Here is an 18,165-nt window from a genome sequence, read left to right on the forward strand (position 1 = left end):
GGAGGACTACTCTTCATTGCAGTGCATGGGCTTCTCCTTGTGATGGCTTGTTGCAGAGCACGGGCTCTAGGTGCGCGGGCTTCAGTAGTTGCAGCATGTGGGCTCAGTGGTTGTGGCACGCGGACCCTAGAGCACATGGGCTTCAGTAGTTGCGGCGCACGAGCTTAGTTGTTCCTCAGCATGTGGGATCTTCCCAGACCAGGGATCAAACCTGTGTCCCCTCTATTGGCAGGCAGATTCTTAACCACTGTGCCACCAGAGAAGTAAATCCCTCAGTTGACCTATCTTTTAACTGATTTTTTTTCTTCTGCTAATTCATATCTAATCCTGAGCCTCTCTAGTGATTTTTTTCATCTTAGTTATTGTACTTTTCAGCTCCAGAATTTATATTTGACTCCTTTATATAATTTCTGTCTCTGTTGATATTCTCCATTTGGTGATATATTATTCTCAAATTTTCTTTTAATTCGTCAGACATGGATTCCTTTAGTTCTTGTATATTTTTATAATAGTTGATTAAAACCTTTGTCTAATAAGTTCAACTTCTGGACTTCCTCAGGGTCTATTTCCATTGAAAACCATCTTCTTCCCTGTATAGGGACCATACTTTCTTGTTTTCTGTAATATTTGTTGAAAACTAGACATTTTAAGTAATACAATGTGGCAAGTCTGGAAATCAGATTCCCCCTGCCAGCAAGAGTTTTTTTGTTTGCTGTTTGTTGTTGTTGCTGTTTGTTTAGTAACTTTTCTGGGCTAGTTCTGCGAAGTCTGTCTTCTCTGTCTTTTGAAGTCTCTGCTCATTTAGCTTAGTGGTCAGCTAATGATTGGACAGAGACTTCCTTAAACACCTTAAGTCTACCAACCAGTAAATCTACCAGCCTTTGCTGAAGGGCTACTTGTGTATTTTGGGGATGTCTTCAATGTTCTGATAGGCAGTTTACAGCTCTGCCTTAGCCTTCAGTTCCTGTTTGTGCAGAGCCTCAGTGCCAGCCAGAGGTGAGAGATTCACAGCTTCTCAGGTCTTCTCTGTGCCTGCACATAGCCCTGCATATATGCAGCCTTCTAGATACCCAGGAATATGCCTGAGCTTTTCAAAGACCCCTGTGCACATCTTTTCCCCCAGGTTTTTCCATTGCAGTTTTTGGTCAGCCTGTTCATATTGCCAACTTATAATGCTGCCTCAGGCAGCTGTGGTGTTAAACCTTTGCCTCTAATTTTTTTTTGACCGATGAACTACAGACAGTGTTCTTCATACAGAGTCAGGTCAAATGAAGACAAGTCTGAGAATGGAGCTTCTCAGGGTGCTGTCAGTCAGGTCAAAATAGCACTGTTCCCTGGGGAAAGAGCTTTTGGGGAGCTCTAGGCCTGTTCTGCTCCCTCTAGTGGCTGCTGTGTTGCTTCTTTGCACAGCTGCAGTAGTTGGGAAGGTATAGTTTTCAAGGCAGTTATGGAGCTGGGGAGAGGGCATGGGAAACAGAGCAAGTCAGAATGCCAGAGAGCTCACTGTTCAAACTGAGATTCAGCCATTTTCTTGAATAAATGCTCATAAGATGGCTGCAAGCCTTTGGTTAATTTCCAGCATTCTAACAAAGTTGATTTTGACAGTTTTGCCAGTGTTCTTGTTGCTTTTACGGAGGAGCGGATTTTCAAAGGTCCTTACTCCACCATTCCTGGAATGCTTCTCTGTCTCAATATTATTTTGAAGTAATCACAAATGGCATATTATTTCAGATGTAAAATATTTCAGTATATATCAAGAAGAAGAAACGTAGAGTGGAGGAATAATTCTCAGGTTTGCTTTCACATATATATAGTACTTTCCTAATCCATGCTATTCCTTTAATATTGTTTCTTAGCTATTGTTATATTCATCCCCATTTTCTTTAATTGCTGTGCCCTCTCTTTTCATTTTTTTTCTCCATGGTATCTCTCCCTTCATTTTTATCTAACCAGGTAGTTTGGCATGTTACAGTGATGCCCTTGATATATCATGGCATCTTGCTTCTTTAGTGAAAGTCTAGTGGTTGGCTGTAGGGAGGGGAGTGGATTAAACATGGATTGGCGTATAGCATGGTTTAGGCTAGAGACTTGTGGAAGGATAGATTAGATTTTTGGCTGGAGACAATGTTTGGCAGAAGGAGTCAGAGTTTCCAAAAGAGTTTTGCCTAAAATGTTTAAAATCATATGTTTATTTTACTTTGCCTCATTACAAAAAGTATTTGAGGCAGTCCTAAAAACCTTATATTTGTATTATTGACCAGAAAGTAACGGAAAATATTGCAGTGTGGAATTGAAAGTAACAATAGTGGACTGAATAGACCACTTAACTGTACTGGATTTTATTATAAGAGGTTGTGGTTTTTAAATCATTTATTATGTATTGAACTCCATAAACTTGTACCTTCTAAAAATGATAGTACTAGAGTTAAGTCACCATTCTCAATTATGTTGCTAAGCAGTTTCATGACCAGTCACTGAGAATAACGTTAATCTTTGGTTTGAATAGATTTTTAGCACTCACTATTTTAAGCTGGCCATTTTCAAAGGCCACCTTTAGTTCATTTAGTGGCAGTTGCAAGGATTGGGCCCAGTCTTTTTGACAGTTTTTATGGCTCATATTTCATCACAGGATGTGTTTGCATTAATATAGCTGAAGTCTTTTTTTTTTAATGTGATTTATTGATTATTTTCTTAGGTTCATCAAGGCGTATAAGAAGTTTGGTCTCCCTCTTGAACGGTAAGCTTAGTAATGTAATAGTTCCTTATCCGCCTCTTTTTCACTTCTGTATTGTAGAGGTTTCTTTTTTTGGTTCTACTTTCCATTTTTAAGGTCTGGCACCTTTTGACAGCCTGGCTTTTAGACATTAATTTACTCACCTGCTCCAGATGACTTGGAGATCAACGAAACATATTGTACATGTAACTGTACTTCGCTTCTAGGAACATTGCAGTGAATGAAAGTAGGCTAGAGAAAGGAAAGTGAGCACAAAGAAACAAACTAGTGCAAATAGCTTTGGGGCACTTCACCTGCTACTGTTATCAGACAGCGCATTTAGTTAATAAAGAAAGATGAACCCTTTCTCCTCTGTTTTTTGAAATTAGTCTGTTTTTGTGGACTATTCCAAGTCAAATTCTTTATGATGGAAAGTAAGTCATCAGTCACTGTCCGAGGGTTCTTGTTGGAAGGATCAATTAAGGCATGTAGAGAAAGTGTCTTTGCAGGAACAAACTTATGTGAAACCAAGTGGTAGTTCACGTGACATTAGAAACGTGGGCACAGGGCCTTGAGGTATCCCCGTATTTGTCTTTCCTCAGGCTGGAGTGCATAGCACGTGATGCTGAGTTGGTAGATAAGTCTGTAGCAGATCTGAAGCGCCTAGGGGAATTGATTCACAACAGCTGTGTGTCAGCAATGCAAGAATACGAAGAGCAGCTGAAAGAAAATGCCAGCGAGGGTAAGTCAGCATGTCTCCCTCAGTGATTCTCAAAGACCTGGCACTTGTGGATTGGGATCTCTGCTGCTAAGCATCTTTTTTTTTTTTTTTTAAGATGAACACACTTATATCCCGTGCATCCCTAATTTTTTGAGGTGTGTATTCTCACCTGCCTTTACGTGAGGTCAGTTTTTGGGGTTTTTTTTTTTTTTTTTTTGGTACGTGGGCCTCTCACTGTTGTGGCCTCTCCCGTTGCGGAGCACAGGCAGGCTCAGCAGCCATGGCCCAGCAGCAGGCTCAGCAGCCATGGCCCACAGGCCCAGCCGCTCTGCGGCATGCGGGATCCTCCCGGACCGGGTCACGAACCCGTGTCCCCTGCATCGGCAGGCAGACTCTCAACCACTGCGCCACCAGGGAAGCCCGTGAGGTCAGTTTTAAGATACCAAAGATTTACTCACAAATGAAGTTGATTTGCAGAAGGTGCAAAGTAATGAACAAGATGAATGATTTCTTTTAATGTTACTGTAGAAAGTTTAGATTGGTTTGAATGATGTAAAGATGTGAGTGGGTAAAGCTGAGTGGACACATTGCATTTTGGCTGTAAGTGAGGACATTACAGACCACAGACATCAGTAATTATCTTGGATATACATACATGTATTGTTTCGTTGTGATAAACTTAAAGGATTTAGAGAATTAGTTAGAATAAAAATAGTAGATGAATATTGTAAACCTTTTTGTTGCAATGAGACTCTCTTTGGCACTAGAATTTGCTGTAATTCGATTCGACCTGTAGTGTGTTTTGTCTTATACACCAAGAGTGCTTTTGCCTGTCCTTTAAAAGCAGGAGGTGTCAGGAGAGAGCTGAGGTCCTTGTTGTTAAAGGACACCCTTATAGTTGAACCTCAAACAAAAAGATGAGGGTGTGGTCATTCCACAGTTCACTGGACTGTGGTTTATCTGTGCCATTGCCCCCATTCTTTTGTCACCCTTCACTGACGTTACAGGAGGCTCTGTCATCTGTGATTAAGTATTCAGGCCCTGGAGGCAGCCAGTTTACCTGGAATCTTGGTCCTGCCATTTCTTAGCTGCAAGACCTGAGACAAGTGATAGCCTCTTAACAGTCTCATGTGCAAAATAGAGTAGTAGTCTGTGCCTCAAAGGGTTTGGATGGTCACTTGAATAATTCCATACATGTGAAGTGCTTGTCATCACATCTGGCTTGCAGTATTAGCTATTTCATTAAGTAAAGAAGTATTTGTGCTTTGAAATTTTCTTCTTAAGGCTGTTACTAAAAGTAATAGAATTTTTAAATCTCTTGAATATAGTCGAAACATTTTTAGATTTTTTTTTCCATGAAAAAAACTTAAATAACTTGAGTGGTTTGGACAGTGATCCAAATATGTGCTTTTATAGCGCCAAGAATACATCCAAAAGTAAATCTTAACTTTACAGTGTTTTTTTTTTCCGTGTAACTATTTTGAATAAGTATTATATTCACATGGCTCAAAAATGAAAAACAGGTATCCCTATTTCTTGTCTCCTTCTAGAAATATAAAAATACATATGTTCAAAAAATGGAAAGATACTGTTTTAACACACTTGGTGCTGTAGCATGCACTGTTCTGTACCTTGCTTTGTCCATCTCACAGCATATTTGGAGATATTTCCTTGTAACAGTCCCTTCCTTTCCACATGTTTCTTTTCTCTGCATGTTCACATTCTGCATCTGGTTCATTGCTTCCTTCTGGCATTGCTTAACTTGTTTCCATATACCTGTATTTTCTATAAATTGGTATTTAGCATATTCCTGAGTCCAGGTAAACATTTCCAATTCTAATGTAAGATTATTGATATCTCTTTGCTTAAGTTGAAAATTTTGTTCCTAAAAATGTTAACATAATCATGTATTTGTCTTATACATTATACACGTTTCCAAATATTAGTACCAATTTTACTGTTTTTATTTGTGTGTTTTCTTCTTTCTTTCTTTGGCTGTGCTATGAGGCTTGTGTGATCTTAGTTCCCTGCCCAGGAATTGAACCTGGGCCATGGCAGTGAAAGCGCCAAGTCCTAACCACTAGACTGCCAGGGAATCCCCCTGATTTTACTGTTAACTATAAGACTTCTTAATGCAGAGTTTGATTTCTTTGTGTTTCTTTTTGTCCTTAAAATACACCTCATTAGCAGTACACAAAGTACTATGTTTTAAAATTATTTGAAATTGTTCTTTTCTCTGTGTGGTTATGCTACCAACTTAATATATAGTTTAGTATCTTTTGTTTTCTTTTCCTTTCAGTTTCTAGGGACTACTTTTCTCCTTTTGCTGAAACTTTGTTTCTTTAATTATGTAAAACATTTGCATGGCCCAAAGTCAGAACAAAACCAGGAACACGATGAGAGAATCTTGCCTTCATTCCTGTCCCCCCAGTACTGTTCTCTTCCTCCCCTGTAGGTAATCATTTTGATTAGTTTTGGGCTTATCTTTCCATTGTTTCTTTTTAAAATTTTAAGTCTGTGTGTGTGTATTTCCTCTATCATACAGGAGATATCATACATTATATTCTGTTCTGCATCTACTTATTTTTACATATGGCGTTCACTCCATCTTACTGTGTAGCGTTCATACTTCCTTCCTTTTACAATTGCACAGTATTCCACTGTGTAGATAGATGTTAATTCAAACTTTATTGTCCCCTAGTAATAAATATTTGGGTTGTTTTCAGTCTTCTGCCACTATAAATAAAGCCACAGTGAATAAATAGTTTAATGAATATGCTGTTTCATATCTCTGCCAGCATATCTTTGGGATAAATTTCTGGAAGTGGGATTGTTGAGTCCTGGGAAAAATGCATATGTAATTTGGTTAGATACTGCCAAATTCTTCATAAATCTGATACCATTTACATTGCTACCTACAGTGTATATTCATACACAACAGAATGTATTGTCAAATGTTTGGATTTTTGCCAAACTGACTGTTGGGAAATGGCATCTCACTTTTCTTTTAATGAGCAATGTTGTGCATCTTTTCTGAGGGCCACTTGTGAACTGTCTGTACATATATTATGCCCATTTTCTATTGAGCTGTTGGTCTTAATTTTTAGGATCTCTTTTTCTTGTCTTTTTTTAAGAAGATTTAATACAAGGAATTTAAAAAATTTTTTATTTATTTTATTTTTGGCTGTGTTGGGCCTTCGTTGCTGCGCATGGGCTTTCCCTAGTTGCGGCGAGCGGGAGCTACTCTCCTTTGCGGTGCGTGGGCTTCTCACTGCAGTGGCTTCTCTTGTTGCAGAGCACGGGCTCTAGGCATGCGGGCTTCAGTAGTTGTGGCACACGGGCTCAGTAGTTGTGGCTCACGGGCTTAGTTGTTCTGCGGCATGTGAGATCTTCCCGGACCAGGGATCGAACCTGCGTCCCCTGCGTTGGCAGGTGGATTCCTAACCGCTGCACCACCAGGGAAGTCCCAGGATCTCTTTTTCTGATAAAAGTTGCCAGTGTTCTCCTCCAGTTTGTGATTTGTCCTCTCACTTTGCTATGGTATTTTGTACAGAAAACTTAAAAAAATTTTATATAGTCAAATTTATCAATCTTTTACCCTATTGTTGTTTTGGATTTTGATTAAAAACATTTTCTCTACAAAACAGAAACAGACTCACAGACATAGAAAGCAAATTTATGGTTACCAAAGGGGAAAGGGATAAATTGGGAGTATGAGATTAGCAGATGCACACTACTATATATAAAAGAGGTAAACAACAGGGATTTAATATAGCACAAGGAACCTATTATATTCAATATATTGTAACAAACTAAAAAAAAATTTTTTTTTCTACTCTGAGGATATAAAGGAAGTCATTAAGATCACCCCCACCACCACCAATACCTATGTGATTTCATTTACTTTTATATCTCTGATTCACTTGGAGTTTTTCCTGGTATTGCATCCAGGTTTTTTGGATTTTGGATTTTTCCTATATGGCTACTATATGTCTCAACAGCATTCATTAAAGATGGTTGATCTTTTCTCCACTGCCTGATTTTTTTTTTGTTTGAAGAGCTACATAATCTGTTATGGATTTACAATATTAGTATCCTGTTAATGGACGTTCAGCTTTCCAATCTTTTGCTTTACGGTGTTGTGGTAAATAATCTTGTGTGTATGCCATTTGCGCCATATCCTCCCACCAGCATTGACTAGAATGGCAGTGTCTGTCTCCTCTTAGTCTCACCGACATATTTTCAGATCTTTGAGTTTTCCCAGCCTGAGGTTAAAAAGGCTATGTCTATATATTTAATTTGCATTTCTCTTACCATGAATGAGGTTGAGTATTTTTCACATGGAACCATTTGTATTTCCTTTTCTGTGAATTGTCTCTTTATCCTTTGCCCATTTTTCTGTTGCAATCTTTTTATTTTACAGATGAGGAAACACAGACCCAGAGAGGTTAATAACTAGAAGTGAGAGGGGAAAGGGGACAGGGGGTAGTTTGTGCAGATCCGGGAATAAATCCCAGATTTCTGATCTTCAGAGGAGGTGCCTTTCCCGTTTTGCCACATTCTGTTCCAGAACTCATCAGTATTGTTGGGAATAGCATTTGCAAGTGAAATTCTTGTGGGTTATATGAGAATCCCTAAATAATTGTTTATAATTGTAGTGCCATTTCATCGACTTGAATGTTAAAAAAAGAAATCTTTTCTGAGGCTCTGAGCCATCTTTTCCCTCACAGACAAGTGTCATTATCATGCATTTCGATTTGGACTCTGGTTAGAATTGACTGCTTTGTTTTTACTTCTAGGATTACTTTAATTGGAAACTCGGGCTAGGGTAACCTTTCCATGACTTCTTTTGTTCATCATTTCAAATGTGTTAGGTATTAACTTGATCTCATACTTTTTTAGTAGAGAAGATCATCTTTTAAAGCACTTAAAAATCTGTTGATGGGTTAGAAAAGAAAAAACTTCAGCATTAATATTACTGCTTTAAAATCTTCTTTCATAAATTTTATTAATTTTAGAGCCAAAGTATAAAACAGGAATAAGAAGATTAAAATACAATTATAAACACTACTGGATTAAAAAATTCTAAATCTTAAAAAACTGAATTGTTTAGAGATTATTTTACAAACATTAATTGAGAAAATTTTTTGCCTTACTTGATTATATCTTTGAATTAACGATAAACCAGAGATATACGCTGAGGGAATAAGAGTTCAGGATTTGTTGACCTATGTTTTTTGTGAAACTTCAGCGAATTCTCACTTAACGAATATGAAATTGGTGTTCTTTAGGGAAAGGACCAGGGAAAAAGAGAGGCCCAACTATCAAGATATCTGGGGTTCAGGTTAATGTGAAATCTATTATCCAACATGAAGAAGAGTTTGAGATGCTGCATAAATCTATCCCTGTAGACCCTGAAGAAAAAAAAAAGTGAGTATAATACATGCCCATGCATGGGTGGTTGTGCCATTAGAAAACAGATTTGAAGTTACAGTTACGTGTAGTTATGTAGTATTTTCATTATTTTTTCTCTAACATACCAGAGTGCTTTGCTCATTGGTGTTTATTCCCAAGTCAGAAAGACCCTTCCTCTAATGTCCTCCTGCTTTGGAAATCTTTTCAGATACTGCTTAACCTGTCGTGTCAAAGCTGCACATTTTGATGTCGAGTGGGGAGTAGAGGATGATTCTCGCCTATTGCTGGGAATTTATGAACACGGCTATGGAAACTGGGAGCTAATTAAAACGGATCCAGAGCTTAAGTTAACTGACAAAGTAAGTATTTCTGTGATGCTGGAGATGTCTAGAAGATTTGTTGTATAATATTTTTATATTGATTACTTACTTTTAACTATTTTCTGGGGGGTGGGGATCAAATTGGAAATTAGAACAATAGTATATTCCTGGGATTTCTTTATCCCTGGAAACATTACCATCTTTAGTGGACTGTGGCACTATTTCAGAGATGACAGTTATAGCCAGGTGAAATTTTTGGGAAATTACAGGAGAAGCCTTCAAATTCTGATTTTTCTTGTAGGTCAAATCTCATTGCAACAAATACCAGGGTAAGATTATTAATAATAAGAGCATTTCTCGGCCTTAGTTGTTGGCACTTTCTTTAACGATATTTGAAACAGCCATATTTCAGTTCTACACATGAAGAAAGAATGAGCCATACCTTGGTATTTTTTGTAATGGAATTAAACTGTGGCTGTACTTCTCCCACAAAATCGAGCCTCCCACCCTATCCGTTGCACATCAGGCTACCAAGTATAGTAAGGCCGTGCTCAGAGCTGTAAGCAGGGAAAGCTGGCTCAAATTTTAGTAGGATGCGCTCCATGTTGTGCTCCTGGCAGGGCTTTTCCTGGCACGTCAAACAATGCTCATCCCAGGTGCAATGTTCTCAGAGGGTGACAGCACCCTGCCATAAGCACTGAGACCAAATCCAGTCTGGCCTGAGAGGTCCAGCTGTGTCCTGGCATAGCTCAGTGCTTTCCAGCAATGCTCTAAGAAGCATTTTCAATCTAAAACGAAGCTTTAACCTAGCTCCAGGGATTCCCTGCTCCTGGAAGGAGGAAATCCACGACGGCTGGGATGCTCTAGCAGATGAAGCCAACAAGCCCCTCCTACCTGAGTTGTTCTACCCTGTTAACAGCACAGGTAGGAGCCAGTGGGAGAGCTGGATTTCTCCATCCCATTTTGTAAAACGAGAACGGCTCATAAGGGATTTTCAGTGACTGGGAGCCATGGACATGAGATAGGATCTGAGGCTTTATCTGTATTTTGGGTGGTGGGGAGGGAAAGGACTGCTCAGTTGTTTGTCATCTCTGTTTATCCTGATCCACTAACCGGGCCGTGGGCCGTGGCGGGTACTTCTCTTCCTTTCCTGTTGAAGATCCTGCCAGTGGAGACAGATAAGAAGCCCCAGGGAAAGCAGCTGCAGACCCGAGCGGACTACTTGCTGAAGCTGCTCAGGAAGAGTCTGGAGAAGGAAGGGGCCGTGACGGGCGGGGAAGAGGTGAGTGCAGCTGCCAGCCGGGCACCGTCCAGGGGTCTGAGGCTCCAGCCCTGCAGGGTTAGGTAGGGGAAGAGATGCCCTCTCCAGGCATCTCCACAGAATGCTAACCCTCTCCTTGTCAGGTGTTGGTATTGAGGTTCCAGTAATGATGGTTTGGTTGAGTGATGATAGTAATGTTCATTTAGTAATTGACCTAAACATCTTGGCATTCTCCTCAAATATTGCCTCAAAATAGTCCTCATTTCTCCCAGTGCCACTGGTCTAGACATACTGTTGCTGTATCTTTATGCTCCTTCCTCAATTTTGGAGTATAGTTCTCAGTACTGCGTGAATATCACTGGGTTTGCCTGTTGTTACAGCTAATACTCGGCTGCTTGTAATCATGGGTCCCAGGGATAAAATGGGTAATTAGGATACACAGTTAATTCAGAAACTGGACTTCAGTTACACTTGCCTTACTTGCTCAGTGAAAAATTTCAACCGAGTTACTAATGGACTCATCTGAGCTTTAGCTTTTATTTCCCCAACTTTTCATTTCAATTCAGGCTTAAAAAGATGAGAATCACAGTTAGGAGATACTATAAGTTACAGCCAGTAGTAGCAGCCTTTGTGTGTGCATGTTCCTTAAGTGCTCTTAGAGCTATGCCATTTGTATTAATTTCCCTATATTATAAAGAAAGCAAATTTTAGAAAAAAATCCAATCCCGTACCTTGTCCGTTTTTGCGTAGTAGTGTCATAATTAATGTCATTCTTCACATAGTATGTTGAGGATATTCTGTAAGTTAGGCTCTGGGGAGATAGATTGCATCATGTTTTTTTTATTTTTTTTTTGCGGTATGTGGGCCTCTCACTGCTGTGGCCTCTCCCCTCGCGGAGCCCAGGCTCCGGACGCACAGCCCCAGCGGCCACGGCTCACGGGCCCAGGCGCTCCGCGGCACGTGGGATCCTCCCGGACCGGGGCACGAATCCGTGCCCCCTGCATCGGCAGGTGGACTCCCAACCGCTGCGCCACCAGGGAAGCCCCTGCATCATGTTTTTACTTGCTTAAATTACTGTATCGGTTTGAGTAGATGAACACCTTTTCATTATTTTTAGATATAACATGCTTCTAGTTTTTTTAATGTTACTCTTATTTTATATATTATCTTTATTTATATCTTTGTACATAAGGGTTTTTTTTCTTCTTTTGAATTTTATCTTTAGATTGAATTCCAAAAAATGGAATCAGTAGGTTCAAGGATATGGATGTTTTTGTGTGGCATAGGAGATTTATATAGTTTCTTTTTTTCTACTTCAGGTAAAATTGGTTGCACTCCTTTGAATTTTCTCTTGAGTTTCCTTGTTTGAATTATATGGCTGCTGCTGTTCCAAAGAATCATGATGTTATTTGGTCATGCTTTTGAGGGACTTGATTTATCATCATTTTCTTACCCTTTCCAGGCCAAATTAAAGAAGCGGAAGCCTCGAGTAAAGAAGGAAAACAAAGCACCGAGGCTGAAAGATGAGCATGGAATTGAGTTTTCGTCTCCTAGACACTCAGATAATCCATCAGAAGAGGGAGAAGTAAAGGTATGAGGCTGAATTTCAGTTGAGATTATTTTTAAGTTACATTTATTGTGCCAACTGGTATAAAATTATCTGAAATGTGTTTGGTTTACATTCCAGAGTAGATAAAATAAAAATAGAAACTATGTTATGTCTTTGCTTAACCTGTGAGAGAGGAATATAGTTGTTCATTTAAAATCAGCAATTGAAAATTCATAATGGAAGGAAATGAAGGGAACCATGCACATTTCAGTGATAAATGGCAATTGACACTCAGCCTCATTGCTGGGAGCGATAGGGAGTGGTGGAGACTGTGGTTAACCAGGGAGCTCATGCCTAATATATAGGGGCAGCTGTTATGCAGTTCATTGTTGGGCCAAACAAAACTCATCTGTGGATCAGGTTTGGCCCAAGGCCTGTCAACTTGTAACCTCTGGTCTAAGCAAAAGGAAAAGTAACTTGCTAGCATTCAGTCTGTTGTTTCCGTGACTGAAAACTTTATGGGATTTTATTTTGTTACTCTTCAAGTGTAATTGCCCTTTGAGGTTATTTCCAGGAAGATCAGCAGTGGGTATGTGAACTAGCATGGATTTGAGTCAAGCATGCATGAATTCAAATACTAGCAACCTTACCAATTACTACCTGGCAGGTATATAATCTCTTTGTTCCTCAGTTTTTTCCATCTGTGAAATGGGAATGATAATGCCTGTGTTGAAGGGTTGCTATGAGAAATAAAGAGAAGATGTAAGTGAAGAGCATCTGCCTCTACAGGCTTCACTTTAAGGAGATAGCTTTAAGGCTGTATGCTTGAGAACATGCTTCTGTGGACACAGTGATGAACCATTGGGAGCAGTGCTTTTTTTTCTAGAAAGTAAATGAGGAAATGTAAAGTTTGTGGCAAAAGCTCATAACCTTGTTTGTTTTCTAGGATGATGGCTTAGAAAAAAGTCCAATGAAAAAGAAACAGAAGAAGAAAGAGAACAAGGAGAACAAGGAGAAACAAATGAGTTCTAGGAAAGACAAGGAAGGGGACAAGGAAAGGAAGAAATCAAAAGATAAGAAAGAGAAGGTATCGATGTCATTCTGCTTACTGAGATGCCTGCAGCCTTTGAAATTCCCTTCTAGGATTTAGAAGTAGAATGGGGTTTGAGGGCCCTGAAATAATTGTCGTTTTATGAGTATATCCCAGAAGGAAGGATGGGGCTGTCAGGGGGATGCCTGCATCTCTTCCTGCAGAGAGAGGGGAGTGTGTGAGTTGTGTTCTTTAATATAGAAGCCTTTATTTGCTCTTTTATTACACACTTCAGAGGGGGTGTTGGAATGAGACAGGACAGGTAACTACTTGATACATGTTCTCAGACTACTTGATACATGCTCTCAGACTCATACATGAACTCATGTTCTCAGAAAAGCACAGTCCACAGATGAATCTGAATATGTGAAATACTATCAAATACTATCAAGAGTTAAGCTTCTGGAGTAGAAATAGATGAAAGCCCTACTATTATTATATAATCTTCATGTTGGGGTTTTATGAAGTTCATTCCAAACCACAGAATTCTGGTACAGTGTTGCATCTTGCTGACTTCTGATGAAATTATTCTGCAATTAATCTTTAATCATTGTTAAAACATACAAACAAATAACTGCCTTAATTCCACCATCCAGTCATAACTCTAAGAGATTTCTTGATGAGCACCTTTGGAACTTTTTTATTATGCGTATAAGAACAAATATAAAATAAAAATCAGACCAGACTGTTCGGATAACCTTTTCTCCCCACTTAGCAATATATCACAAACAGCTTTCCAAGTGAATAAATAAAAGTTAAAATCATTTTTAATAGATAAGGAAGATTTTGTTTGATTATAATATTTTGGAAACAATTTTAAGTTTCCCATATTGAAATTGCTTTCAAATTTCTAATGTTATAAACTGTATTGTAACAGATACCTTTCTTTGCATCTGTGCTTCTGCAGAAAGGTATTCTTCTTTTAAGGTGAAATATTTAAAAAATAAAAGCACAAAGAATGATTTAGCCAGCATCCATGTGTCCACTACCCAGATACTGCAGCTGTTGTTAACATTTTTCATGTTTACTTCAAGTGGGTTTTTTTTGGGCTACTGTATTTGGTATCCATGCACTCATTACTGGGACTCCCCTCTGTTTCTTCTCCCAATTTCATTGCTCTCCTCCCTCTTCTCTCCTCCGTAACACTGCCCTGAAGTTCGTGTGAAACCTTCCTGCCCATGTTTTTATACTTTTACTACATATTACATAATCGCATAATCGTAATCAAAGCGTAGTATTGTTTTATGTTTTTAAATGTTCATACATAAAATTTTTTATATGTATCTCTGTCTCCATCCTTCTGCACCCTTTCATGGATAAATGAACTTTACCCATGTGGATTTATGTAAATTTCAGTCACTTGAAATATTTTAGTTAATACAGTTTCCAAGATCAAAGTGTACTTTCATTTTGAAGTTGCTACAAACTACTCTGTGAGGGCTCTGCCAATTCACAATCTTAACCTCTTGATGACATTCTTATGCATTTTATGGATTAGGGAATAGAAGCCAGAATAGCATTGGTGAAGCTAAAATTATAATTGGCTCTGTTTAGAGACAGAAGTGGGAATGACATATGATTAAACTGTTAATCAAATAGGTTTGGCTTCATGATGTCTCAAAACTGAGGCCATCCTGTGTACCCACTCGTAGTGATGTGACATAGCTGAGAAGTCCAAATTGCAAGACAGGAGTACACAAATGACAATGATTCCTTGTAACTCTTTTTTAAAAGCCTAAAGGTGGTGATGCCAAATCTTCAAGTAAATCAAAGCGATCTCAGGGTCCTGTCCATATTACAGCAGGAAGCGAACCTGTCCCCATTGGAGAGGATGAGGATGATGATCTGGACCAGGAGACATTCAGCATAGTAAGTCCTGAAGTTGAGGAATTCTGGGGTCTGCAGCCACAGTGCTTGCTGCGGCTTTGCCTTTCATAGTTCCCGCCACACAGCCTCAATCGGTCTAAGCAGCATGACCTGAGACGAGGCTGGGGTCCTGGCTGCGTGAGCTGGAGCGGTGGCGAGCAGGGCCTGTCTTATGTGTTCCCGTGTTGTGGGGCTAGGAGCCAAGACGTGGCCTAGGATGTGGTTCATCTCCTCATAGGAGACAGGGCAGGTGAGGGGAGGAGTCATGGACCAAGCCTTGTATGGGGTGGAAACAGGCCAGTGCGTCCTCAGGCACTTAGGCCCTTAACTGGAGCTGCATGTGTATATTTCGTTGTGTTGCACTCGCTTCCCTTCCCCTCCTCTCTTGAGGTCTTTTCCTTTCCCCAAACTTCCACACATCACTGTTCACTTGAATAGTTAATTTAGTTTCAGAGAGAAAGTGATCTTCCAAATCTCAAAATATTCCTGCTCTGGGGAAGCAAAGCATAGAATTTTGACCTCATCCTGTAAGGCAGTCTTCTCTCTTTTCACCCTTTTATTCCCGTGTTCCCAGAAACCTGTATGCATACGTGTATATTTTTTTCTCTTCGCACTTATCTCATTTTTCTTAAATCTCTTTACTCTTCTTCCTGTAAGCTCTCTGAGGGCAAGTACTGTGTCTTATATAAAGTATGTGTAGATGCTAGAAGTAGCTCAATAAATGAGTAAATGAATAAATTCATTACACAACCAGCTCTCTGATCTGTTTCCTGCATCTTCCTTAGCCCAGTGTTTAAAAGAGAAAATCATAACTAACGCTTCTGTGGTAGCATACTATTTAAAAAATTGCTCTTATACAACATTGTAAATCAACTATACTTGAATTAAAAAAAAAAGAAATTGCATTTACATACTGGCTCATTTACTCTTGTTTTTATATTATGATATCTTCTAAAAATACAGAAAAATTTCAGGAATGTAATAGGCATTGATAGAGGTACCATCAAGTTTTGTCAGGTCTGAATTTTTTAAGGCTCAGGCTATGGTTTGTTCTGGTCATGGTTTGTTACCTCCCTAGAAGTGACCACAATTCTAATTTCATTGTAGATCAAATCGTAATTCTCATGCGTGGTTCTAGAGTTTTACTACTTAATGTCTCTAAAGACAGTAAGTAATAGCTCATATAAACAGCCAGGCATTATTAGTGTGCTTTTTGTGTTTTTTCTCCACAACAACCTATGAGGTAGGTAATTATCTCTATTTTACCCCTTAAAAAGTAAGGTGAGGAGAGTTAAGTAACTTGTCCAAGATGTAGAGCAAAAATTTGAACCTATCAGTAAATGCCACACTGTGTGTATCCTGTAACTTGAGTTTCCTCCCTCAGCATGTACACTTTTGAGATTTATCCATGTTGATAATTATGTCTCTGATTTCAGTGTTTCATATTATTCTGTTTTATGACTTCCACGATTCATTCTTTCTCCTATTGATGGACATTGGGGTTTTCCAAATGTTTACTACTACAAATTGGCTGCAGTGAAATTGTAAATATTTTCTTATACACATGTGTAAGAGCTTCGCTCGTGTGTAGCTTGAGCAGAAAAGCTGGGTGTTTCTTTGGGTCTGCACATCTACTGCTTTTAGATGTTGTGGAATTAGTCTTCAAAGTGATTGTAGAGATTTGCGCTCTTTCCAGCAACGAATGTGAGTTCCAACTGCTTCCCAGTCTCGGAAACACTTGGTAATTTCTACCTTCTTAATTTTTGCCAATCTAAGAGGTATGATCTATTGACCAGTGGTGTTGTTGAACATTTACTTTCATATTTATTGGGCATTCATGTTTCTGGTGAATTGCCTTTTCACATCCTTTGCCTGTTCCAGGTAATTTTTCTCTTCTTACCTTTTCTATAGGAATCCTGTATCCATTCGCAATACTAATCTTTTATCTGTTACAGTCATGTATCTTCCAGTTTATTTTGTGTACTTTTAAAAAATTTAAGTACAATACTGAAAAATAAATCGTAAGTATATAGCTATGGAAATTATCACAAAGTGATGGAAGTTTGTCAGATTTTCACTCTTCTGAAGTTACATGGACATGTGCCTTAATAGTTCCTTATATTAGATACTTAGTGGCTGACAACCATGCCCTACAGGTCAGAGAAAGTTTCTTAAATTATTTTGTGATAATTTCCTCCTCAGTCCTTAATTTTATCCTACTTTTTGGATGTTGAACTTTGGGAGTGGTCCCTAATATTATCTTAAACTTTCTTGCATTTCTTCTTTTCTAACTCTACTTTCTTGGAGATCTCCTCAGCTTTATCTGCCATTATTTCTTTTGAGGTTTTCATTTCTCTTGTCATGTGTAATTTCCAAGATCTTTTTTCCCCATATGGTTCTCTGAATGTTTTTATATTTCTCTTAGATTTGTTTTCCGTTGCTCATGTTAGATATTTTTCAAATGGCTTGGTAATCCTTGGTTGTCTGCTCGTATCTAAGAGTAGGGACTAAACATCTGATTGGAAGCTCTGAACATGTGGGTTGGGCTTGATCGACTTTGAGAGTGTTCTCTGTAGGGTGATCTGGCTGGGCTGCTTCCTTGGAAAACTTCCAGTGGGGAGTCAGCATCATTTGGTTCTTCCTCTTGGGTGGTCAGATTTTGGGGACGAGAATCCTCCAGTCTCCTGACTGGAGGGTTAAGGCCTGGCTTTCTTCGTTCTAGAATCTGAGAGGCAAAAAATAAATAAATAAAAAGACTGGGCGGTGGCTTATCTAATATGCATATATTCATACAGTGCTATTCTCAGTGTAGTAGCCTTGCCTCTCAACTATGCCTGTGTAGCCCAGTTCAGAGACTTTTCTTTTATCCTCTCCAAAGAATAAACCTCCATATCTTTTGTCGGGCAGAGTTGGAAGTCTGGGCGTCTATTATAAATCTGTTCCTCTTAGGCAGTCTTAAAAAAATAAAACAAAACAAAACAAAATCCTTATTTTTAGCCCTCATCCCTACTTCCAGAGATGCTTAGCTAGCCTCTGCAGGAATTGCAGTATAAATCAGGTTGGTTCTCAGCTCTTTCCACTGCTGGGTTAGGATTTCATTGTCTCAGGTCTATTGAGTCATTTCGCTTGCTGCCAATATTTTGTTGCTGTTGCTTCCTCTCATTTTCCATGTCTTTGTGGGCTTATCTCTTCTTATGGCGATTTCTTTACTGTTGTTTTAGTGGATGGGG

General features: G+C 39.0%; 1 protein-coding gene across 7 annotated transcripts in view; it reads left to right on the plus strand.

Moving 5' to 3' along the window:
* The window catches only part of CHD2 (chromodomain helicase DNA binding protein 2), a 124,466-nt gene that overhangs the window by 83,306 nt on the left and 22,995 nt on the right, over positions 1 to 18,165 (plus strand). For all 7 annotated transcript variants that reach the window (XM_079910696.1, XM_079910695.1, XM_079910697.1 and 4 more), the window contains 8 exons: positions 2,696 to 2,737; positions 3,316 to 3,455; positions 8,726 to 8,864; positions 9,058 to 9,208; positions 10,329 to 10,451; positions 11,893 to 12,021; positions 12,926 to 13,066; positions 14,804 to 14,938. In XM_079910696.1, coding sequence (XP_079766822.1) covers positions 2,696 to 2,737; positions 3,316 to 3,455; positions 8,726 to 8,864; positions 9,058 to 9,208; positions 10,329 to 10,451; positions 11,893 to 12,021; positions 12,926 to 13,066; positions 14,804 to 14,938 — 1,000 coding nt within the window. The remainder of the gene's footprint in view (positions 1 to 2,695; positions 2,738 to 3,315; positions 3,456 to 8,725; positions 8,865 to 9,057; positions 9,209 to 10,328; positions 10,452 to 11,892; positions 12,022 to 12,925; positions 13,067 to 14,803; positions 14,939 to 18,165) is intronic.

The sequence above is a fragment of the Stenella coeruleoalba genome (genome assembly GCF_951394435.1).
Source record: "Stenella coeruleoalba genome assembly, chromosome: 2".
Taxonomy (NCBI): domain Eukaryota; kingdom Metazoa; phylum Chordata; class Mammalia; order Artiodactyla; family Delphinidae; genus Stenella; species Stenella coeruleoalba.